The following is a 24975-nucleotide window of genomic DNA, read 5'->3' as shown; positions in this document are numbered from 1 at the left end:
TACCAACAAAAGAAGAGTGGATAGCGATTGTAAAGGACATGTATGATATGGAGAAAATGACCTTTTCTCTAAGACTAAGAATGGATAAATTTTACAAGAACCAGTTAAAACAGATACATAAGTAGATATGAAGTGTTTTACAGTGCAGGTCAATGTCACCAGAGGGCTCCTGGGGGTCAAGGATCTCTAACCTGGGACATTTAAGTCAGTTCACCTGTAATTGGTTTGTAGTGATGAGACCAAGATGTTTATATTTAGTGTTGTATTTCTGGTTCTACCCTTGTGTTGTTGTTACTTTGCTCTCTGGACTTGCCTGTGAAATTTATTATCTGATTTTTAATAAAACATAATCCTGCTTCTGTCTTTACTTGACAATGGGATTCAAGATTTTAATTTTAGACTTTACGTTAAGTGAATTTATGTTAAGTGAATTTATGAATTGACTAGGAAGTGTCTGTTAAGCATTGCTTGTAAAATTGGGTCTCCTTTCTGTCTAGAGTTTGCGTGTTCTCCCCGTACCTGCATGGGTTTACTCCGGGTACTCCGGTTTCCTCCCACAGTCCAAAAACTTGTACATTAGGTTGATTGATCATTCTAAATTGCCCATAGGAGTGTGTGTGAGTGTGTGTGGTTGTCTGTCTCTATGTGTGGCCCTGTGAGGGACTGGAGACCTGTCCTGGGTGTAACCCTGCCTTTCGCCCACTGTGGGCTGGGATAGGCTCCAGCAGATCCCCGTGACCCTAATTAGGAATAAAGCGGGTATAGAAAATGGATGGATGGAAAAATTGCATTATAAAATGAAACTTGTATGACCTGTCGAGGGAATATTCTCTTATTATTTATTAATTCAGTTGAAAATGTTCAGGTGTAACAAATCCTATTTAACTACAGTATGTTGACGATAGTAACACATTGACTGGACAGTCAGAAGACATTAGACAAAAAACATCTAGTGCAGAATCAAAATATGGTTTATTTATAATGCAATTTTTAAAAAGGTCGAGTGGTAAAATCATCTCAAGTGTTGTTACATCAGTTAGTCTGATCACGTAGCCTATTATTTAGTAACTGATTACTATTAATTCAAGATAACCTCTTCATAAACTAATTTATGATGTTCATGTAGACATAGAAGTGGGTATTTCAATAAATGAGAGAAGATATTCACCTGCAGGAGGGTCTACTGAGGGTATCCTACATGACAGTTGAGCCTCATGAAAGCACGCTACTCTAGCACGGACCCGACGCTCTTGCCAGTTAGCAATTAGCATGTTTTGTTCTACTTCTTTGTCATAACATCTATTCAAGATCATCATAAATCCACATTTATATTTATATTTGTATTAGTTTAAAGAAAAGAAATATGTTAATACGTTTAAAAAGTAGATCATTGGATTACTGAATATAATTTTGTCCTGTTGCTCACTATTGTTGTTCAGGATCAATCATTAATATAGATAGGTTTATATGATTACTCTCATTATCCATCCTGATGCAGTAGTATTGCTCCCATGCACCCTTTTGAAAAGTAACATAACCAAAGAAGCCAGGTAGAACCAAAAATCCAGCTTGGTGATCATCAAAACTCCTAGGAATCGCAGAATGTTCCTTTTCCTGTTCATATAGAGAAATGTGTTAGATTGCTGCATGCAATGTGCTTAATAAATGTAATTTTCCATTGTAACCAAAGACTGATTATCAGCTAGCAGACTATGTATTGAAGACACAAGATGTTAAATACTTGATGTTAAAAAAATATATATATTTTGTATTTTAGATTTGAGAATTCCGATTTTTCTCTACTATGCCATAGAATTTATTATTTAATCTATTGCTATTTAATGAAATTTTGCATTTGCTTAACAAGAAACAGTCAGATGGAACTATATTAACCAAATTTGCTGAATAAGGTTGCAAAAATAAGTTTTTGTCATTACATATTCATTTACCATATTCCAAAACAATTTACAAATGCTCTGGCTTACCTGCAGCTCTAAGCAGAGGTATTTGCAAAGAAGAGAGTATGTTTTTCAAGGCAGCATAACTAGAAACCTTGAAGAACTTCTCTTCACTTCCAGCTATCTCAATCATCTCTTGTAATGCTTGTTCCTTATTCAGAACCTCTGGCCCTAGCTGAGAACAGAACATTATTGTATTAGCAAAGACTATAACTCTTTTAACTCATGACATTGTAAAAATCTGTTCTTTGCCATAATTTACCATACACTGTCTTGGGCAGCACATAGAAGCAGGTACAGGTGCAGTAAATGGTCATAGTGTATTTAGAGTGACCGATCCAAAATGTGAATGAAAATAAAAAAAACAACAACAACGAAACAGGCAGAGTTGGAAGCAAAAAGAAAAAAACACGAGTACGGGTATAAGATTGTGAACCAGAAGATACAAATTAAAACAGGATCCGAAAACATGAGGGAGACAACCGATGGCAATACAGGGGAGGCAACAGAACATGGACCAAATCAAAAACAGATGGAAAAGTGAACAAAACCGCTTGCAGGTCCTGAGGCAGGCATCATCTATCAAGTTGACATCTACCTGTTATAGATGTTTCTGATTATTTACCTTAAAATAAGATCTTAGCAACCAAAGACCATTTTAAAAGTAGGCCAAAAAATGCCAGCAGTGGACCTGCCCATTATACCCTCAAAATATTCCAGAAATGTTGTGTTCCAAAAGCACAGTAATCTGCAAAACTAGCAACTACTCGCAATGTATTGCACACATTAAGGTGGCAGACGCAAATAGCATATGACCAAAACATGTACATTTAACATGTGCATTTGTTTTTAACATTTAAATTTATATTTAACATTTACATTTCCACTTTATACTTAAAATTTACACGGAAACTTAAAACTGTTTAAAATGAATCAGCATGTATTAAAAAAGGCATATATATACATATATATATATATATATATATATATATATATATATATATATATATATATAGACCTTTACAGTATACAGTACAGAATGCTGTGAGAATGTTGTGAAATATTGTAAAAGTGTAAACTTACTCCAATAGCATAGCGGTCAATCCCCTTCATCTGTGGCATGTTCAAAACATCTGTGAGGTTTCTTGGATCTCCTGTCATTTGTCCATCAGACAGTAAAATAATAATTTTTTTGGCATTTCCTTCTGATCCACTTTGAGGAACAAAAACGTCTGTGCTGCAGGTAGTACATGACACAGATACATGTTTTGTAGATAAGATATGCTATATAAATTGATAGATCAGCAGATATTACTACAATTTTGTGTGAATTCATGATAAGAAATGTTCACCATTGAGCACTTACAGAACATGGTAGAGGGCTGAAGCGGTCTTGGTGATTGCATTAATCTGTGTTATGTTCTTCACCTTATCCAAGGCTCTGACATGGTCACTATTTTCATTGAGAGAGAGTTCTGTCCTTATGTATCTCCCAAACTGGACCACTGCAAACTTGCACTGAAGAGAGAATTTATGTAATTTATTGTATTGAAGACCTTTAGATAAAAGCTTATGGCTGAAATTTAAACCACACTTTTGTTTTTAAATGGAAAATGAAATTCTATTTTTTATCAGTATTAATTGTACTAATAGTTTTTCTAATTGTCGTACTTACACTGAAACATATTGTCCAAACGTTATTCATCACATTACCAATAAACTCTTTGGCCCTTTCAAAATCCTCTGGTTCAATGCTACCAGAGCCATCCAGCACAAAAGCGATCTCTGTTCCTGCATGTTCACATAAACACAAGCATAACACAAACATTACCTAAATTATATTATGAGCTGTAGGGGATTTTATAGAATAATATGGTAATATTTTCGTGGCTACTGTTCAAAAATAAACTTCTGAAAGAAAGTAAAATGGGTAGGACTCAAAAAGAAAATAAAAGTCTCAGAATTTTCATAATGTTGTTCTTTTGGGTACTCCCTATTTGGGGTTGCCACAGCGGATCATTTTACATGTTTCACGGTTTACATGTTTCAATTTGGCACAGGTTTTACACCGGATGCCCTTCCAGATGCAACCCATTTAACCCGGGCTTGGGACCGGCACTGAGAGTTAACTCTTCAATGGTTGGGTTAGTGCCCTGCCCAGGAATCAAACCCAGGCTGTGGCAATGAGAGCTCGGGATCCTGCCACTGGAAAACCAGGAGGCTCAGAATTTCCATAATGTAATTTTGCTAACTGGAACATCCCATGTCCTGAAACACAAACTGAATCTTATAATACTAATGTCAGAAAATGTATTATGAAATATATCATTCAGTTTTATGAAGAAATCAAAGAAATGCTTGATTCCATCCTTTTAGACTGTGACCTAAAATACTTGATACTTTACTGATGATATTATACTGCAGGAGGCTTACAAATAATTTGCAGTTATATGCAAGTATACTGGCTTACCTTTAATGCTAAATAGATTTTTTTCCAATGAAGAGCCACTGTTTTGCAAGTCAGCGTAATTAGAAATGTTGAAAAATCGGTCTTGACTGCCAGCTATTTCAATCATCTCGTGTATTGCCCATGGTTTGTTCAGAACTTCTGGTCCAACCTAAGAATAAAACATCACTGTATTAGCAAAGACAATGATTTTTTTTTACATAATATGTATGCACAATATGTAAATGATTATTAAAGTCATTCACTGCCAAAATTGAAAGCACATTATAATATATAGCAATAGCATAGTAACTCATTGCAGTAATAAACAGGCCAATAGCAGTAATTCAAGATACTTTAATGGCTTGGGGCTGTCATGGGGTGATACTAATAACTATTATACTATTGCATTGAGCCATATTACATAACGTGATTGATCATTTTCCAATAAAAATAGCCACCAAGTGTTCTTGATACACTACTCACAAAAAGTTAAGTATATTTGGCTTTTGGGTGACATTTATGGAAAATGTAAAATGTTCACGCTACAGTGATATTATATCATGAAAGTAGGGCATAGATTAAGGACATAGATAGGGTATAATGAACGTGAATCGGCTTTCGTCAGAGAGCAGCACTGAGGCCCACTGGTCCCTCGTCCAGTGTAAATGCTCCCTGGCCCATGCAAGACGATGACGCCTGTTGCAGGCTCAGTGGCCACTTCCCTTTGAGAACCTCCTGTATGAAGCCTCGCAATGGCGAGGTACTGTTGATCAATTGTTAGGTGTCGTCTTGGTCTCATGATGTCAAAATGTGAACACCAATTTAAATACCAATTCTAATTGAACCAGAAAATTTATTGGTCGATTTATGGATCAAACACCAGTTGTGAATTTATGCAAAAAGTACTGAAACACTGAACAGTTGGACATGTGCATTCAAAAGTGTAGAGAAGGTCAAATTAAGTTCACCTGTAAAGGTTATAGTGCATTTTAGGTGCCTCCTGAAATTTCACCCGAAAGCCGAATATCCTTAACTTTTTGTGAGTAGTGTATATACAAGATATAATCAATAGGCAACAATGATCTATGCGTCTTTCATTGCTACTATTCATTGGGCAATAAATTTTTGAATTCATCTGCTGATGACCCTTTCACCGGTTCACCAGTTTTCTTCCTTGGACCACTGCATCCAGGAACCCACCACAACACCAGCTGTTGGACCCTGACCAAGTCGTCTAGCCATCACAGTTTGGCCTTTATCACTGAGATCCTTCCGCTTGCCAATTTGTTTCTGATTTCAGCACATAAACTTCGAGAATGGGCTTTTCACTTGCTGCCTACTCTATTCACTGTAACGAGATAATCAATATTCACTTTGCCTGTACTTTTGTCACTAAAGTTATGAAACTCCCAGAGAATCCACGGCCACTTCCAGAGCAGCAGTGACACTCGGCGCATTTGGCAAGGCATCCAGTCCATCACCAACTACAGGCCAGTGACAGTAATGCCTCCCTTCCAGATGTGCTGAACAGCTTCTACACTCGGTTTGAGGCACGTAATGACGTGACAGCGAGGAAGACCATCCTTTCCTCAGAGGACCAGGTGCTCTGTCTCACCACGGCTGACGTGTGGAAAACTCTACGCAGAGTTAACCCACGGAAAGCTGCTGGACCAGACAACATTCCTGGCAGAGTGCTCAGGGAATGTGCAGAAGAGCTAGAGGATGTCTTCACAGACATCTTCAACATCTCCCTGAGCAGCGCCGTCGTCCCAACGTGCCTAAAGTCAACCACCATCATCCCCGTGCCTAAGAAGTCTCCAGTGTCCTGTCTCAGTGACTACCATCCCGTTGGACTCACACCCATCATCATGAAGTGCTTCGAGAGGCTCATCATGAGGCACATTAAGAACCTGCTGCCACCTTCACTTGACCCCATGCAGTTCGCGTATCGTCCAAATCGCTCCACAGACGATGCCATCACCACAACCCTCCATTTGGCCCTCACACACCTGGACAATAAAGACACTTACCTGCGAATGCTGTTTATTGACTTCAGTTCAGCATTCAATACGATCAGTGACTACCATCATTGATCGAGAAGCTGAGTCTGCTGGGCATCAACACCTCCCTCTGCAACTGGATCCTGGATTTCCTGACCGGGAGACCCCGGTCAGTCCGGATCGGGAACAGCATCTCCAGCACCACCACACTGAACACTGGAGCTCCTCGGGGCTGTGTGCTCACCAGCAGCATCTCTACTTCCTGCGAAGGCTGAGGAAGGCTCATCTTCCACCTCCCATCCTGACTTCCTTCTACAGATGGACCATCGAGAGCATCCTGAGCATCTGCATCACTGCCTGGTTTGGGAATTGCACCGTCTCGGACCGCAAGACCCTTCAGCGTATAGTGAGGACAGCTGAGAAGATCATCGGAGTCTCTCTTCCCTCTATCACAGACATTTACTCCACACGCTGCATCCGCAAAGCTAACAGCATTGTGGATGATCCCACACACCCCGCATACACACTCTTACACACCCCACACACCCGCACACACACTCTTCACCCTTCTGCCATCCGGTAAGAGGTACCGACGCATTCGGACCCGCACAACCAGACTATGTAACAGTTTCTGCCCTCAGGCAATCAGGTATCTCAACAGAAAACTGAGCTGAGCTGGACACACACACACACACACGTACAACCAAGATCTGATCTCAAAGGAGAACTGAACTGTGCTGGACACGGACACACACACACACATACATAACGCACACGCATAAAAAAGAACTGGACTGTGCTGGACATAGTCAGACACACACACACACACTAAATGTCCTGTTTGCACACACATGCCACTTTACATTTATATATATTTATATTAATCCTGTTTACATGTGTCGCTTTAATATCTGCAAGATTCAAGATTCAAGATTCAAGAAGCTTTATTGACATTTCAACCACATATAGCTGGCGCAGTACATAGTGAAATGAAACAACGTTTCTCCAGGACCTGGTGCTACATAAACATACAACAACAAGTTCAACACAAAACAACAAACAACACCACAGAGCTAGGACAGAAGTTGTCTTAGCCACATAAAGTGCACAGTGTGCAGCTAGGTGCAAACAGAGCATAGACAAGACAGTGCAAAAAAGACAATAAATACAATAAAGACAACACAAAAGAACACAGGACACTTAGCGCTGAAAAGAAATAAAAGAAAGTGGAATGTAAGTGAAATAAAATAGATAAAGTGAAATGATGTAAAAAATAAAAAAAGTATTGTGCAAAAATATTGTGCAAAAATACACAGCAGCGGTTGAGGGAGTGCAAATAGAATAAACATAAATATAACTATAGCAGCGGATGACAGGTAGAGGTAGTGCAATAAGTAATGAACAATATAAATTATGTGTGTGTGTGTTTGTGTCCACACAGTCAAGAGAGTGTGTGTATCTGTGTGTGAGAGAGACAGAGAGTTAATATACAGTTCAGTCCTGAGTGAGAGTGTGTGTGTGTGTGTGTGAGAGAGTGTAGAACAGTTCAGTCCTGAGTGAGAGTGTGTGTGAGAGTGTAGAACAGTTCAGTCCCGGGTGTTGAGGAGCCTGATGGCTTGAGGAAAGAAACTGTTACACAGTCTGGTTGTGAGGGCCCGAATGCTCCGGTACCTCTTTCCGGATGGCAGGAGGGTGAAGAGTGTGTGTGAGGGGTGTGTGGGGTCAGTCACAATGCTGTTGGCTTTGCGGATGCAGCGTGCGGTGTAAATGTCTGTGATAGAGGGAAGAGAGACTCCGATGATCTTTTCAGCTGTCCTCACTATCCGCTGAAGGGTCTTGCGATCCGAGACGGTGCAGGCTCAGGTCTGCTCTCGATGGTCCCTCTGTAGAACACAGTCAGGATGGGGGAAGGGAGATGGGCTTTCCTCAGCCTCCTCAGGAAGTAGAGGCGCTGCTGGGCTTTCTTGGTGATGGAGCTGGTGTTGAGTGACCAGGTGAAGTTCTCCACCAGATGGACACCAAGGAATTTGATGCTCTTGACGATCTCCACAGAGGAACCATCGATGGACAGCGGAGAATGGTCACACTGTGCTCTCCTGAAGTCAACAACCACCTCTTTGGTCTTGTCGACGTTCAGGGAGAGGTTGTTGGCTCTGCACCAGGCTGTTAGATGTTGCACCTCCTCTCTGTATGCTGACTCGTCGTTCTTGCTGATGAGACCCACCACAGTCGTGTCATCGGCGAACTTGACAATGTGGTTGGAGCTGTGCATTGCTGCACAGTCGTGAGTCAGCAGAGTGAACAGCAATGGACTGAGCACACAGCCCTGAGGAGCTCCAGTGCTCAGTGTGGTGGTGCTGGAGATACTGCTCCCGATCCGGACTGACTGAGGTCTCCCAGTCAGGAAATCCAGGATCCAGTTGCAGAGAGAGGTATTCAGGCCCAGGAGACTCAGCTTCTTAATCAGCTGCTGAGGGATGATTGTGTTGAATGCTGAACTGAAATCTATGAACAGCATTCGAACGTAGGAGTCTTTGCAGTCCAGGTGTGTTAGGGCCAGATGGAGGGTTGTGGTGATTGCGGTGTCCGTGGAACGGTTAGGACGATACGCAAACTGCAAGGGGTCCAGCGAGGGTGGTAGCTGTGACTTGATGTGCCTCATGACGAGCCTCTCGAAGCATTTCATCACGATTGGTGTGAGTGCGACGGGACGGTAGTCATTGAGGCAGGAAACCATGGACTTCTTTGGCACAGGGACGATGGTCGTTGTCTTGAGGCACGTAGGGATGATGGAGCTGCTCAGCGAGATGTTGAAGATGTCAGTGAAGACATCTGCTAGCTGCTCTGCACACTCCCTGAGAACTCTGCCAGGAATGTTGTCTGGTCCAGCAGACTTCCGTGGGTTAACTCTGCATAGAGTTCTCCTCACGTCAGCCGTGGTGAGACAGAGCACTGGGTCATTAGGAGGAGGTATGGTCTTCCTCGCTGTTGTGTTGTTCTGTGCCTCAAACCGAGCGCAGAAGTCATTCAGCGCATCTGGAAGGGAGGCATCACTGTCACAGGAAGGTGAAGTTGTCCTGAAGTTGGTGATCGCCTGAATGCCCTGCCACATGCGCCGGGAGTCTCTGGCGCATCACTCACTGTATACACTGTTCTTTGCACATTGTCTTGCTCATTGCACAAAGTCGGCCTGTATGTTGTTTGCCTGCACTGTCTTGTCTTGTCTTCCTGTGCACTTCTGTTATATGTCTAGTTCTTAAAGACTGCACCTTAAGTATAGTCTAATTTTTTTTAGTTTAATTTTAATTTTAAATTATAGTTTAATTTTTTATCTCTATGTTATAGGTCTATGTTTGTCTGCGTCACTGTTGTACTTTGTCTGTGTTACGTGTAGCACCTCTGGTCTAGGAGGAACGTTGTTTCACTTCACTGTGTACTGCATCAGCTATATATGGTTGAAGTGACAATAAAGCTTCTTTGACTTTGACTTTGACTTGACTTGAAATGCAAAAGTGTACACTTACTCCTATAGCATAGCGGTCAATCCCCTTCATCTGTGGCATGTTCAAAACATCTGTGAGGTTTCTTGTATCTCCTGACATTTGTCCATCAGACAGTAGAATAATTTTTTTTTTGGCGTTTTCTTTTGATCCACTTTGAGGAACAAAGACGTCTGTGCTGCAGGAAGTACATGACACAAACGCTGATAAAGACTTCGTAGTAAGATATGGTGTAAACACTGATAGAGTTGAGTACTTACAGAACATGGTAGAGGGCTGAAGCGGTCTTGGTGATTGCATGGACCTGTTTTATGTTCTTCACCTTATCCAAGGCTCTGAGATGGTCATCACTTTCTTTCAGATAGAGTTCTGTCCTTATGTCTCTCCCAAACTGCACTACTGCAAACTTGCACTGCAGAGAGAGAAGTGAGTTACTGTACATGTACACTAGAATATATTTTTACCTATTAACATGTAAAGTATATACACAGTAGAAGATTTAATATATATTATTAAATTCATTAAAGACATTGTGAGACTTATGGTTCAAAATGTATACATTTTATGCATATTTATATATTGTTTTTACATAAAATTAAATTAAAAATGTTTTTTTCTTATCATTAAATTCCATTCAATAATCATTTTCCCAAAAAAGGAAGTCTTTTTATGTGAAAAACACATTGATATTTCATAAAATAGAATGTTTAATAAATAATAAAATAAATTTAAATTAAATTTAAAAAATAAATTTTTAGCCTTTTAGCCTAACTACTAAACCTTTTTTGGCAGTTTTTCATCAGTATGTCAATAATTATGAAATTGGGGTGTGTGGATATCATACCATATATTTTTCCATACAGTTTGATTATATCAGGTTAACAGGTTGGTGAAACATCACCCATGGTAGTTAGGGGGATGAAGTATAGTGTATGGTGTTACCTATGCTTATAGGCATGCTGATTGTCAGGTGCTACTCTGGCTGCTGCTATCTGGGTAGAGTCATGTCCCTTTTCCAGGTTCTCCAAAATCAGCTGGTCTTCCCAGTGGGGTAAGTGCAGCAATTATATCTGACTGAAGATCTGAGTTGGTTAACAGGTTGGTGAAACACCACCCATGGTAGTTAGGGGGCTGATGTAGAGTGTATGGTTACGTATGTGACCTTGTTCTGTGAACCTCAGCCTCAGTCTATGTGCACATATGCTCAGATCTGAGATATAAAGGTATTAAAACTCCCCCCACTGGTGACTACATTAACATACATTTTAATTTAGAATTTCAGTTCTTGGTCTATTTGATGCATTAATCTAGCCATGGGGGTCACAGTCCAGTGCCTTCTGTGCCGGTCCCAAGCCCGGATAAATAGAGAGGGTTGCGTCAGGAAGGGCATCCAGCGTAAAACATTGCCAAATTTAACCATGCGAATCGTCAGTACTCTGAATTTCATACCGGATTGGTAGAGGCCCGGGTTAACAACGACCGCCATCGGCGCCGTTGACCTACAGGGCACTGGTGGAAATTGGGCTACTGTTGGTCGAAGAAGTAGAGGAGGGAGGAGAGTGTGTAGACAGAGAGAGAGAAGAGGAAAGGTAAGAGTGTAGGGCTGAGAATAGGAACTCTGCATGTTGGTGCTATGACAGGGAAAGGTAGAGAGCTGGCTGATATGATGGAGAGAAGGAAGGTGGATATATTGTGTGTACAGGAGACCAGGTGGAAGGGTAGCAAGGCTCGTAGTATAGGAGCAGGATTCAAGCTGTTTTATTATGGTGTGGATAGTAAGAGAAATGGGGTAGGTGTGGTCCTGAAGGAGGAGTTTGTGAGGAATGTTCTGGAGGTGAAGAGAGTGTCAGACAGGGTGATGAGTCTGAAGTTAGAGGTTGAAGGGGTGATGTTGAATGTTGTTAGTGGTTATGCCCCACAGGTAGGTTGTGAGTTAGAGGAGAAAGAGAGATTCTGGAGTGAATTAGATGAGGTGATAGAGAGTATTACAACAGGTGAGAGAGTGGTGATAGGAGCAGATTTTAATGGACATGTTGGTGAGGGGAACACAGGTGATGAGGAGGTGATGGGCAAGTTTGGAGTTAAGGAAAGGAACCTTAAAGGACAGATGGTAGTGGACTTTGCTAAGAGGATGGACATGGCTGTGGTTAACACTTATTTTCAGAAGAGGGAGGAGCACAGAGTGACTTACAAGAGTGGAGGTAGGAGCACACAGGTAGACTACATCCTATGTAGAAGAGGCAATCTGAAAGAGATTAGTGACTGTAAAGTGGTAGTGTGAGAGGGTGTAGCCAGACAGCATAGGATGGTGGTGTGTAGGATAAATTTGATGCTCTGTAAGCAGAGGTCAAAGATAGAGATGGAGAAGAAAACCAAGTGGTGGAAGCTGAAAAAGGAGGAATGTTGTGAGGAATTTAGACAGAAGTTGATGCAGGCTCTGGGTGGTCAGGTAGTGCTGCCAGATGACTGGGAAACTACAGCAGAAGTGATCAGGGAGACAGGAAGAAAGGTGCTGGGTGTGTCATCTGGAAGGAGGAAAGAAGATAAGGAGACTTGGTGGTGGAATGAGGAAGTTAAGGATAGTATTCAGAGGAAGAGGTTAGCCAAGAAGAAGTGGGACATGAACAGGACTGAAAATAATAGACAGGAATACAAGGAGTTACAGCACAGAGTGAAGAGGGAGGTGTCTAAGGCCAAGCAGAAGGTGTATGACGAGTTGTACACTAGGTTAGACACTAGAGACGGAGAGAAGGACTTGTACAGGTTAGCTAGGCAGAGGGATCGAGATGGGGAGGATGTGCAGCAAGTTAAAGTTATTAAGGATAGAAATGGAAAGGTGCTCACAAGTGAGGAGAGTGTACAGAGGAGATGGAAGGAGTACTTTGAAGAGCTGATGAATGAGGCAAATGAGAGGGTAAAAAGAGTAGAAGGGGTGAACTCTGTGGAACAGTAAGTAGATAAGATAGAAAGGATGAAGTCAGGAAGGCTTTGAAGAGGATGAAAAGTGGAAAGGCAGTTGGTCCTGACGACATCCCGGTGGAGGTCTGGAAATGTCTAGGAGAGGCAGCAGTGGAATTTTTAAATAGTTTGTTTAACAGGGTTTTAGAGAGTGAGAAGATGCCTGAGGAATGGAGAAGTGTATTAGTGTCGATCTTTAAGAATAAGGGTGACGTGCAGAGTTGCAGCAACTAATGTATAGGGGGATAAAGTTGATGAGCCATACAGTGAAGCTATGGGAAAGAGTAGTGGAAGCTAGGTTAAAGAAGGTAGTGGAAATTTGTGAGCAGCAGTATGGCTTCATGCCCAGAAAGAGCACAACAGATGGAATTTTTGCTCTGAGAATTTTGATGGAGAAGTATAGGAGAGAGTTGCACTGTGTGTTTGTAGACTTGGAGAAAGTGTATGACAGGGTGCCAAGAGAAGAGCTGTGGTACTGTATGAGGAAGTCAGGAGTAGCCATGTCAGAGTGGTGTATGTCAGAGTGGTGCAGGACATGTATGACAGGAGCAGGACAGTGGTGAGGTGTGCTGTAGGTCAGACAGAGGAGTTCAAAGTGGAGGTGGGACTGCATCAGGGATTGGCTCTGAGCCCCTTTCTGTTTGCTATGGTGATGGACTAGTTGTCAGAGGAGGTCAGACAGGAGTCTCCTTGGACAATGATGTTTGCAGATGACATTTTGATCTGTAGTGAGAGCAGGGAGCAGGTGAAGGAAAACCTGGAGAAGTGGAGGTTTGCGCTGGAGAGAAGAGGAATGAAAGTCAGTGGTAGTAAGACCGAGTACATGTGTGTGAATAACAGGGAGGGAAGTGGAACAGTAAGATTACAGGGTGAAGAGGTGAAGAAGGTACAGGAGTTTAAGTACTTGGGGTCAACAGTCCAGAGTAGTGGAAAGTGTGGAAAAGAGGTAAAGAAGCGAGTGCAGGCAGGTTGGAATGGGTGGAGAAAGGTGTCGGGAGTTCTGTGTGATAGAAAAATATCGGCGAGAATCAAGGGGAAGGTGTACAGGACAGTGGTGAGACCGGTCATGCTGTATGGTTTAGAGACAGTGTCACTGAGGAAGAGACAGGAGTCAGAGCTGGAGGTAGCAGAGCTGAAGATGTTGAGGTTCTCTTTGGGAGTGACACGATTGGACAGGATTAGGAACGAGTACATCAGAGGGACAGCTCATGTTGGATGTTTGGGGGACAAAGTTAGAGAGACCAGGTTAAGATGGTTTGGACATGTTCAGAGGAGGGAGAGTGAGTATATTGGTAGGAGAATGTTGGACATGGAGCTGCCGGGCAGGAGGAAAAGAGGAAGGACAAAGAGGAGGTATATGGATGTAATAAATGAGGATATGAAGCTAGTGGGTGAAAGTGTTGAGGATGCAGAAGATAGGGATAGGTGGAGAGAGATGATTCGCTGTGGAGACCCCTGAAGGGAAAAGCCCAAAGAAGAAGAAGAGGTCTATTTGATGCGTTACTTACATTCAAACATGTTGTCCATACTTTTTTCGTCACATTTCCAATAAAGTCTTTGGCCCTTTCAAAATCCTCCGGGTCAATGCTAGCAGAGCCGTCCAGCACAAAAGTGATCTCTGTTCCTGCATCTTCACATAAACACAAGCAGCAGAAAGATTTCACAATATTATCTATATGACAATCTCCACTGCTGTCTAAGGAAGCGATCATACACCACATGCATCAGTCACCTGATTTACTGTATCCATTTTGTTCACAGACAGTTTGTGTTTTTATTTATAATCATAATTTTGGAGAGGAAAATCAATCACAGCTTGCTTTAATATCTTTAGCCTGTGATCTGATATACATCCAGATTCTTAAAAATAGTTAAAAAATAATTTATTATTAAAAATTCTTAAAAAATAATTTATTATTAAATTATCTGAATATTGTATTTTACTGAGCAACTAACACAAGTGATATTATCCTCCAGAAAGATTATAATAATTTGCACTTATATGCAAATATTGTGGTTCACCTTCAATCCATTTTTCCATATCAGACAGAATGGAATCACTGTATTAGCAAGGAAAAATGATTCTTTTAACACACGATGAGCAAAATATTATTACAGATGTTGACTGGCATAATTTAATACACATTGTAATAATGAACAGGCCAAGCAGATAGAAAAAAAATAAAATAAAAAAATGTATATTTTAAATAATACATTTAAAATATATAAATTTAAATGTATATAAAAATAAAATAAAAAAATATTTATGAACCCTGACAAATTAATGCAAGAAAAAAACCCCCAAAACTTTAAACTTTGCAGCTATGAAATAAACCTTGACAGGTCCCATTGTAACATGATAATGTAATTCACTTCACCTGTCTTTGTAAATCTACTATTTATTTTAATCACTAGAGTAATGAAATGAACCTACTCCGATAGCATAGCGAACAATCCCTTCCATCTGTGGCATGTTCAAAACATCTGTGAGGTTTCTTGTATCTCCTGTCCATCAGACAGTAGAATAATTTTTTTTTTGCCATTTTCTTTTGATCCACTTTGAGGAACAAAAACATCTGTGCTGCAGGAAGTACAAGAAACAGAAGCTAACACAGACTTTTATTTTAAGTAAGCTGTGCTATAAACACTGATAGACCAGTGTCAGCTCATGAGAAGACATTTTTGAGAACTTACAGAACATGGTAGAGGGCTGAAGCGGTCTTGGTGATTGCATGGGCCTGTTTTATGTTCTTCACCTGATCCAAGGCTCTGAGACGGTCATCATTCTCGTTCAGATAGAGTTCTGTCCTTATGTCTCTCCCAAACTGTACTACTGCAAACTTGCACTGAGGAGAGAATTTATATACCCTACAAATAAATTATACTTAATATATTTATGTATTATTATATACAATCACATACTTGATCTTATATATATTAATTATTTTATTAAAGACATTTTAATAAAGGCATTGGGCTGGTTGAAAAAATCATGACAATGAAACATCAGCAATTAACCTATTTGAATTACTGGAAAGAAATGTATAATCTTTGGACATTTATTTGGTCTAATTTTTCTGACACACTAATGCAGATGACATAAAATGGCATTTTCTTTTATAGAGAATTCCGTCCTTATGTCTCTCCCAAACACACATACAGTCCTCTCTGTGAGTACTGTAAAAGTTATGGCAAGTCTTTTTGCTTAACACTTTAATGACACCAAAATAGACCTAGGGACACACTGAGCACACAAAAATAGACATGGGGACACCTTAAGGACACCAAAATAAACCTGAAGACACCTGAATGACACCAAAATAGACCTGAGGACACCTTAATGACACCAAAATAGACCTGATGACACCTTAATGACACCAAAATAGACCTGGGGACACCTTAATGACACCAAAATAGACCTGGGGACACCTTAATGACACCAAAATAGACATGGGGACACCTTAATGACACCAAAATAGACCTGGGGACACCTTAGGGACACAAAAAACAAACCTGGGGACACCATAATGACACCAAAATAGACCTAGGGACACCTTGAGTACACAAAAACAGACATGGGGACACCTTAATGACACCAAAATAAACCTAGGGACACCTAAATGACACCAAAATAGACCTGAGGACACCTTAATGACACCAAAATAGACCTGAGGACACCTTAATGACACCAAAATAGACATGGGGACAAGTTAATGACACTAAATAGACCTGGGAACACCTTAAGGACACCATAATAGACCTGGGGGCACCTTAAGGACACAATAATAAACCTGGGGGCACCTTAAGGACACCATAATAGACCTGGGGGCACCTTAAGGACACCATAATAGACCTGGGGGCACCTTAATGACACCAAAATAGAACTAGGGACACACTGAGCACACATAAACAGGCATGGAGACACCTTAATGACACCAAAATAGACCTAGGGACATATTGAGCACACAGAAATAGACCTGGGACACCTTAAGGACACCAAAATAGACATAGGGACACCTTAATGACAGCAAAATAGACCTGGGGACACATTGAGCACACAGAAATAGACCTGGGGACACCTTAAGGACACCAAAATAGACATAGGGACACCTTAATGACAGCAAAATAGACCTGGGGACACATTGAGCACACAGAAATAGACCTGGGGACACCTTAATGACACCAAAATAGACCTGGAGACATCTTAATGACACCAAAATAGACATGGGGACACCTTACAACAGATAAAACTCCTTGCTGGAAAGCAGTACCTGATTAGTGGGACACCAGGATACAGGTTTCAATTCTGATGCATTCATGCTTGCCTCCCTCACTGGTTGAGTAGCATATGGTGTCACAGTATGTGTCTTACCCATTATGTGAACAGCTATTATGTGAGTAGAGGGAAACTAGCTTTTCCTATCTAAACAAAGACTAGTTCATTTTGTGTTAGATGATGTTACCTATGCTTATAGGCATGTTGATTGTCAGGTGCTACTCTGGCTGCTGCTACAGTATCTGGGTAGAGTCATGTCCCTTTTCCAGGTTCTCCAAAATCTTCCCAGTGGGGTAAGTGCAGCAATTATATCTGAGTTGGTTAACCACCACCCATGTTAGTTAGGGGGATGAAACAGAGTGTATGGTTACACATGTGACCTTGTTCTGGGAACCTCAGCCTACATATATCTGAGATATGTTGTTGTTGATCTTTCAACAGGACACCTTCTCCCTACTGGTCCGCACAACAACTTGGCACAGGTTTTACGCCGGATGCCCTTCCTGACTCAACCCTCCCATTTTATCCAGGCTTGGGACTGGCACTACATCCAGTGCATGGGGTCGGGCACTGGCTGGGAATCAAACCCAGGCCTTCCACATGAGAGGCGAGAAACCTACCACTGAGCCACCAGTGCCTATATAGCTGAGATATAAAGACTGGTGTTCATATAACACAATTACATTAACATACTTTAATTTACATATTACATATTTTATATTCATACATACATATTTTAATTTAGAATTTCAGTTCTTGGTCTATTTGATGCGTTACTTACATTCAAACATGTTCTCCATACAATGTCATCACATTATAAATAAAGTCTTTGGCCCTTTCAAAATCCTCCGGCTCAATGCTACTAGAGCCGTCCAGCACAAAAGCGATCTCTGTTCCTGCATCTTCACATAAACACAAGCAGCAGAAAGATTTCACAGTATTATCTATATGAGAATTTAAAATTTATTTAGGAAGTTATGTCTATCAGACACCACATTTTAATCATCTGATATGTCAAATTGTGAAAAAGTGTCTTCAGATCCTTGAAGACTTGTTTGACTTGCTTGGTCTTCATTGTTGTTGTTGTTGTTGTTGTTCATGGCATTTTGTTCCAGTAGCTGTAAAACTAATATGGTGTACTGGTATTAAGCGAGGATCATTGAAATGTTTTCTGATGTGAGAATTTCTTGTGTATGTTTTAGTGCAAACACATACGCAACTTATTGGGATAGATTTGCCTCTTTTCCTGATGATCAGATATGTGTGTACACTTTCCGCTGAAATTCTCAGTTGCTAAGTTAATTGTCCGAACTTGGTTACAAACCTACGATTGGAGATAAGAAATGTTTCATTTCAGATTTATGAGCTTTGGAGATTCATTTCACTTTTAGATATTCTTCAAAAGAATTTAACTGCCAGTGGCATAAAAAAATGACTATGTTGTAGCTGAAGCCTTACTATTACACATATAACTAAATAAATAAATAAACAAACAAACAAACAAACAAATTAATTAATTAATTAATTAAAAAATGAATTGTCAGTGATTGTCAGATCGTAATAATAAAAGTTTTCGGCTCATTTCTATTACAGAGAGGTACATGTTTTAATCATTATACAGTAAAAAAAAAAAATCATAATTTCTTTTATAGCATTTTAAATTATAATAAAGTTGTTCATTGGTTAGTTGGAAATTTCTTATGTTTGATTGCATTAAAATTCGTTTCTGTATCTACTGTTAACCTGGGATGGTTATGTCACAGGATTTGTCATTTTATGACTAATGACGGTTATGAGTGCCTGCAGGCGACTATGATGAATGGTGCAAGAATTTTCACCAGAGACTTTTAAATTACATTCACAATTATGCCATTTGGCTTAATTTGTTTATCCAGAGTAAATTACAAAAGTCTTCCTAGCACCCTGAGAGATGGTGGGTCCAACTGATTAGTTCTAGAAGCTTGAATGGAACGTGGTACAAACCTAGGGGGTAATAAGTGGCTTTGTGGGTAAGTATGAGGGTTTTAAATTGGATGCAGTAGCTAATGGAAGCCAGTGAGAGAGTGTAGAAAGGGTGTAGTGTGACAGAATGTAGGGAGGGTGAAAGCGAATTGTGTAGCTCCATTCTGCGTTAGTCGAATCAGTGCCAGTTGGAACGTATAAAAACCTCTAACCCTAGTCTACACAATATTTAATTCAGGCTTCAGGTCAGCAACTGCACCATGCTGTCTCTTTTCCATTCACATTCAATATGTAAGGGAAATGATCTCACTGCCTAAAAGGAAATATTTATTTTACAGCCTCCCTTGTCTAGAGCAACTAAGGAACCTGCTCAGCAACAACAGCTTGGTGGAGCTGGGATTCAAACTCACAACCTTCTAATCAGTAGACCAACACCTCAACCACTAAGCTACCATTGTCAATATGTCTGGAGTGTTACCTGAGACTCTCAGGGTGAGCAAAATAGAAATAGAAATTAAATAAACATGAATTTTAAAAAATACATTAAAGCATCATCATGGAAAGGTTTTCATGTCACTGAAAATGTGATGAAAATATACCAGAAGCTGCTCCTTGTCTTCACTCCAGCTGGATGTTGCAGACAAAATTGGTCTCATGTCTTTTGTTACTCCTGTAAATAATTCAGAGGCATACTGTTTATATAATACTGTATAATTATACTATTTCAAATAATAAAGTGGCAAAAGGCTAAGGTCATCTTACAATAATTGCTGTTTAAAGCAATCAACACGAGCATAAATTATTCATTAGAGCTAACTATCACAACATATGTCTAGCGAGTCTTATCTTTATTTTAAATACATACAAAACTGACAACACACTACTAAATTGAAAAATAAAAAATCTTTACCATTAACATATATTTCAGCACATCTTTTGTCCGTGCACCTGAACACGTCTCCAGAGGTAGGAGAAGGAACAAACACTCATAATAAATACATAAAAACATATATTTAATTTTAATCGATTAAACATAATATTATTACTGATATTTTACTGCCATGTTTTATTATCAAAGCTTATTTAAAAAAAAAAAAAAAACCAACCCGTCCCTGGACGGAATAACTGTTTGACCGAACAGCGGGTCATCATTTGTAAATCTGTTCACGGGATTTGTGAATATGTTGAATCCCACTGCTATGTGTATGCCTGTGATTTAAAAACAATTATATTATGATGTTATCATGAAACAAATAAACCTAGTACAGAATACTAACAGAACTGTCATATCTGATTTTTTCTGATCTGTTTTATCAAGTGTTCTCTATTTTTTATTTACCTCTTAAGGAAATAAGTAATAAGCCTATAAATGACATACCTGTTACAAACAGCATAGCTAAAAACATCTTTCTGAGGTTGATGAGTAACTGCTCAGTTCACACTCAACAGTGCTGTAAAAAAGTATTTGGCTGGTTTCCTCTTCATCCTTTCTATATTTTTCACAATAAATGGTTTCAGATCCTCACAGAAACATAAAGAATATGCAGTTTTCGAAGTTTCATTTCATTATTGAAGGGAAAACGTTACGCAACTCCTGTATCAACCATGTGAAAAAGTAATTGCCCCCTAAATTTAAAAATTGTGCCATCTTTAGCAACAAGAACCACAATCAAACCCTTCTGATAACTGGAAATCACAATCACAATTTTGTTTATTTTGAGCCTTGCAGAGCTGGAGTTTCTTTTGTATTTGAGATTATAGTGGTGTTGCACAGTCCCAGTGCATTTGAATATCCAGATTGATGACCAGATATTCTCTCACATGAATTTCTAGTAGAGAGCAGAATCCATGGTTCTGTCACTTATAACAAGGTTGCCTAGGTCCTGAAGTGGAAAAGCTTCCCTACATCTTCACCAAACCACCGTCATGTTTGACCGTTGGTTTGTTGTGCCTATTGTGGAATGCTGAGTTAGCTTTATGAAACAGGAACCAAAAAGTTCCACTTTCTAAGTATTAATCGACAGAACATTATACTGAAAGATTTCGGGGTCATCAAGGCGTTCTCTGGCAAACATGAGACAAGCCTTTATGTTCCTTTTTGATTAGTAATGTTTTTCACCTTGTTAGTTGCTCACATCCTTGGGGCAACCATGGACAATCACCTGTCCTTTTCCCTCCTATGTTGCTAATGTCACATGCTCATGTCGGTTTCTTCTGCACAACATATGCTCAGGTGCTTGTTCAGTCTCTGCTCATTTCGAGACTGGACTACTGCAACTCTCTACTGGCAGGTCTACCTCTGAATTCAATTTGTCCTCTGCAAATGATCCAAAATGCTGCTGAACGACTTGTTTTCAATCTGCCTAAGTTCTCCCAGACCACCCCACTGCTGCTCCTCCACTGGTTTGCAAGGTGAAGCGAGTTTGGTGTGGAGGAACTTGACTGGCCTGCACAGAGTCCTGATAGAACACCTTTGGGAGGAAACAGAGCGGAGACTGTGAGCCAGGCCTTCGCATCTAACATCAGTGCCTGACCTCACAAATGTGCTTCTAGTTCCCATAAACACACTCCTAAAGCCTTCCCAGAAGAGTTGAAGCTGTTATAGCTACAAAGGGTGGGCCAACTCCATATTGCATTCATGTGCATGTAAAGGCAGACGTCCCAGTTTTGGCCTGACTTGCAGTCTCCGCTCTAATTTGCCCCTAAGGTGTTCTATTAGGTTGAGGTCAGGGGTCTGTGCAGGCCAGTCATGGTGCACTGGTGTGCAGTCATGTTGGAACAGGAAGGGGTCATCCCCAAAACTGGTCCCACAAAGTTGTGAGCATGAAAATGTCTTGGTATGAAGCTGAAGCATTAAGAGTTCCTTTCACTGGAACTAAGGGGCCCGAGCCCAACCCCTGAAAAACAACACCTGAATTCAATGATTTGGAGAGGTGTCCCAAAACCTTTGGCAATATAGTGTAACTATAAATAGATTTAAATAAATAAAAGAAAAAATTCTTATAACATCTTACTTGACAAGACATTTTTCACAATTATTTTAACCACAAGGACAGATGTGGATACAGTTTTTGTGTTTTCTAAAATACTGTACATGCACATGATTTTTTCCTTTAAATACAATCAGCCAGAACATAATATAGTCTAGGTCTCTCTTGTGCCCCCAAAACAGCTCTGATCCATTGAGGCACGGATTCCACAAGACCTCTGTAGGTGTACTGAGGTTTCTGGCACCAAGACACTAGCAGCAGATCCTTTAAATTCCTGTAAATTCAGATGCTCAACCAGATAGAGTCCCAGGGTCATTTGGAGTCAACACCCTGCACTCATGTTCCTCAAACCACTCTTTGATCTCCAGATCCTTAAACTTGCCCATTTTTCCTGCTTCCAACACATCACCACTGATAACTGTTCACTTGCTGCCTAATATATCCCACCCCTTGACACTTCACCTGTCTGTGGCTTCAATGCTTTGGCTGATCAGTGTACAGTAAATAACTGCTACTGACAATACTAAAATATTAAGTGGAAGGATATAAATTTGTTCATGTTTGACCCCACCTTTGTCAGTAATTGGGAAATAAATTAAAATATCACTTTAATGCTCATTTAATCCTTGCTAATGAGATGGATCTTCAGTCCTGGCCAACACTCTGTGGGGCCAGATATACTTTACAGGAGGTGTGATCAGCACAGGATGGCATCTCTAGTGGTTCCTGAGGAGACCGATCAGCTGCTCAAAAAATATCATGTTGGTTGGATAGATCAGTACTGGTATAGTAGTGGTAGCCTTCAAGCACCTGCAATGGTATAAGGAGGTGAAGATACAGTATTTTAGGATATTTGCTGATCAAAACAGCTGATCTGTACAGTCTCTGAGGACTTGCCCATGTATGTTTTTAGTAGTGCTGCAACTTTGCAAGGGTTTTCTCTGTCTTCCTGCCATTTACAGCATTTATTGCAATGCATCTTGTAGTCCGTGATGGCCTGTATTGCTTCCTGCATGCACAGTTACACAATCATCTCTTTACACAGTCATCATCTCTGGTGGTGTTGAAATGGCTTGTGAATGGCCCCAATGGCTAAAAAGAGGTTGGAGCTTCCCACATTGTGAGTACTGCTTCTACTTGTGGTGTATACTGGGTAACGGTGGTGGGCCCCCAGAACGGAAGTTTGAGCAATAGTGAAACTATATTAAATTTGTTTCAGGGACCAAACAGGTTTTGCCTGCCAAAATACAGAAAGAAACAAGCTAATGTTGTTGTTGTTATACGTATACTCGTACTCTAATGCTGTCTGTTATGTGACTCACACATGCTACCAATAAAAAGAATTCTTAATAAAGAAATAAATACATAAATGAATAAATAAAGCACACATTCTCATACACAAGTGTAGTTCTCGGATGATCTTGGTTTTTTTTTTTTTTTGCACTCACCTGTACCCCTATACCCCTTGTTATATTGTCAGTATAGACTTATTGTATACTTACTGTTCTTGCTATGCTCAGTCTTTGCCGTTCTTATGTCACTGCACCTTTGTACCTTTTATGAACAAACATATGACAAATATACCTTTGAATGTCTCGAATCTTGAAATTGGTTTTCAGGTTTTTTCTTTGTTTTACATCTCTGCTTTAAACCATCACTTCTGGTTGGACCATATGATTATTAATCTTGCCATATAGGTATTTAAAGATTTGGCAAACACTATATTGCCAAAAGTTTTGGGACACCCCGCCAAATCATTGAATTCAGGTGTTGTTTTTCGGGGGTTGGGCTCTGGAACTCTTAATGCTTCAGCTTCATACCAAGACATTTTGGACAATTTCATGCTCCCAGCTTTGTGGGAACAGTTTGGGGATGACCCCTTCCTGTTCCAACATGACTGCACACCAGTGCACAAAGCAAGGTCCATAAAGACATGGATGAGTGAGTTTGGTGTGGAGGAACTTGACTGGCCTGCACAGAGTCCTGACCTCAACCCCATAGAACACCTTTGGGATGAATTACAGCGGAGACTGTGAGCCAGGCCTTCTCATCCAACATCAGTGTCTGACCTCACAAATGTGCTTCTAGAGGAATGGTCAAAAATTCCCATAAACACACTCCTAAAGCCTTCCCAGAAGAGTTGAAGCTGTTATAGCTATAAAGGGTGGCCCAACTCCATATTACATTCATGTGCATGTAAACACAGACATCCCAAAACTTTTGCCAATATAGTGTGCGTTCACATGGCACTGAGAAACTGGAAACCATCTTTTCCATCTTTGTAGCTTTTTTCTGACTGTTGCACTGAAGACTTTCAGTTTCCTCTAACAAACAAGAATATATGCCTAATATTGTGTTGGTCCCCTTTTTGCTGCCACAACTAGCCCTGACCCATCGAGGCATGGACTCCACTAGATCCCTGAAGGTGTGCTGTGGGATCTGGCACAAAGATGTTAGCAGCAGATCCTTTAAGTCCTGTAAGTTGTGAGGTGGGTCCTCCATGGATCAGACTTGTTTGTCCCACAGATGCTGGATTGGATTGAGATCTGGGGAAACTGGAGGCCAAGTCAGCACCTCAAACTCATTGTTGTGGTCATCAAACCATTCCTGAACCATTTTGATTTGTGGCACGGTGCATTATCCTGCTGAAAGAGGCCACAGCCATCAGGGAATACCTTTTCCATGAAAGTGTGTACATGGTCTGTAGCAATGCTTAGGTAGGTGCTACGTGTCAAAGTAATATCCACATGGATGGCAGGACCCAAGGTTTCCCAGCAGAATATTGACCAAATGGTGGTGCACAGGGGTCAGCATGGGCACCCTGACTGGTCTGTAGCTAAGCAGCTTTATATGCAACAAACTGTGATGCACTCTGTATTCTG

General features: G+C 40.5%; 1 protein-coding gene across 4 annotated transcripts; it reads right to left on the bottom strand.

Annotated features, from left to right (window-relative positions):
- Positions 1-32: 32 nt before the first annotated feature.
- Positions 33-20613, bottom strand: LOC131368378 (integrin alpha-D-like). Of its 4 annotated transcripts, XM_058414465.1 has the most exons (17): positions 20482-20613; positions 20210-20312; positions 20014-20061; positions 19703-19773; positions 18357-18465; positions 17923-18267; positions 15560-15711; positions 15300-15446; positions 14374-14495; positions 10168-10319; positions 9932-10085; positions 4429-4576; positions 3634-3749; positions 3325-3476; positions 3042-3195; positions 1986-2133; positions 34-1614 (listed from the first exon to the last, which is right to left on the bottom strand). In XM_058414465.1, the coding sequence occupies exons 7-17, from the start codon at positions 15597-15599 to the stop codon at positions 1589-1591; spliced, it is 1359 nt and encodes a 452-aa protein (XP_058270448.1). In that variant the 5' UTR covers positions 15600-15711; positions 17923-18267; positions 18357-18465; positions 19703-19773; positions 20014-20061; positions 20210-20312; positions 20482-20613; the 3' UTR covers positions 34-1588. The 4 variants fall into 4 exon arrangements, with proteins under 4 accessions (XP_058270449.1, XP_058270448.1, XP_058270447.1 ...); XM_058414464.1 differs by having other exon boundaries at positions 17923-18465; XM_058414466.1 differs by lacking the exons at positions 17923-18267; positions 18357-18465 and having other exon boundaries at positions 33-1614.
- Positions 20614-24975: the final 4362 nt, after the last annotated feature.

Source organism: Hemibagrus wyckioides, linkage group LG17 (assembly GCF_019097595.1).
Source record: "Hemibagrus wyckioides isolate EC202008001 linkage group LG17, SWU_Hwy_1.0, whole genome shotgun sequence".
Classification (NCBI taxonomy): Eukaryota; Metazoa; Chordata; class Actinopteri; order Siluriformes; family Bagridae; genus Hemibagrus; species Hemibagrus wyckioides.
The sequence above is the reverse complement of the archived record's forward strand: the minus strand, read 5'-3'. Positions and strand labels throughout refer to the sequence as shown.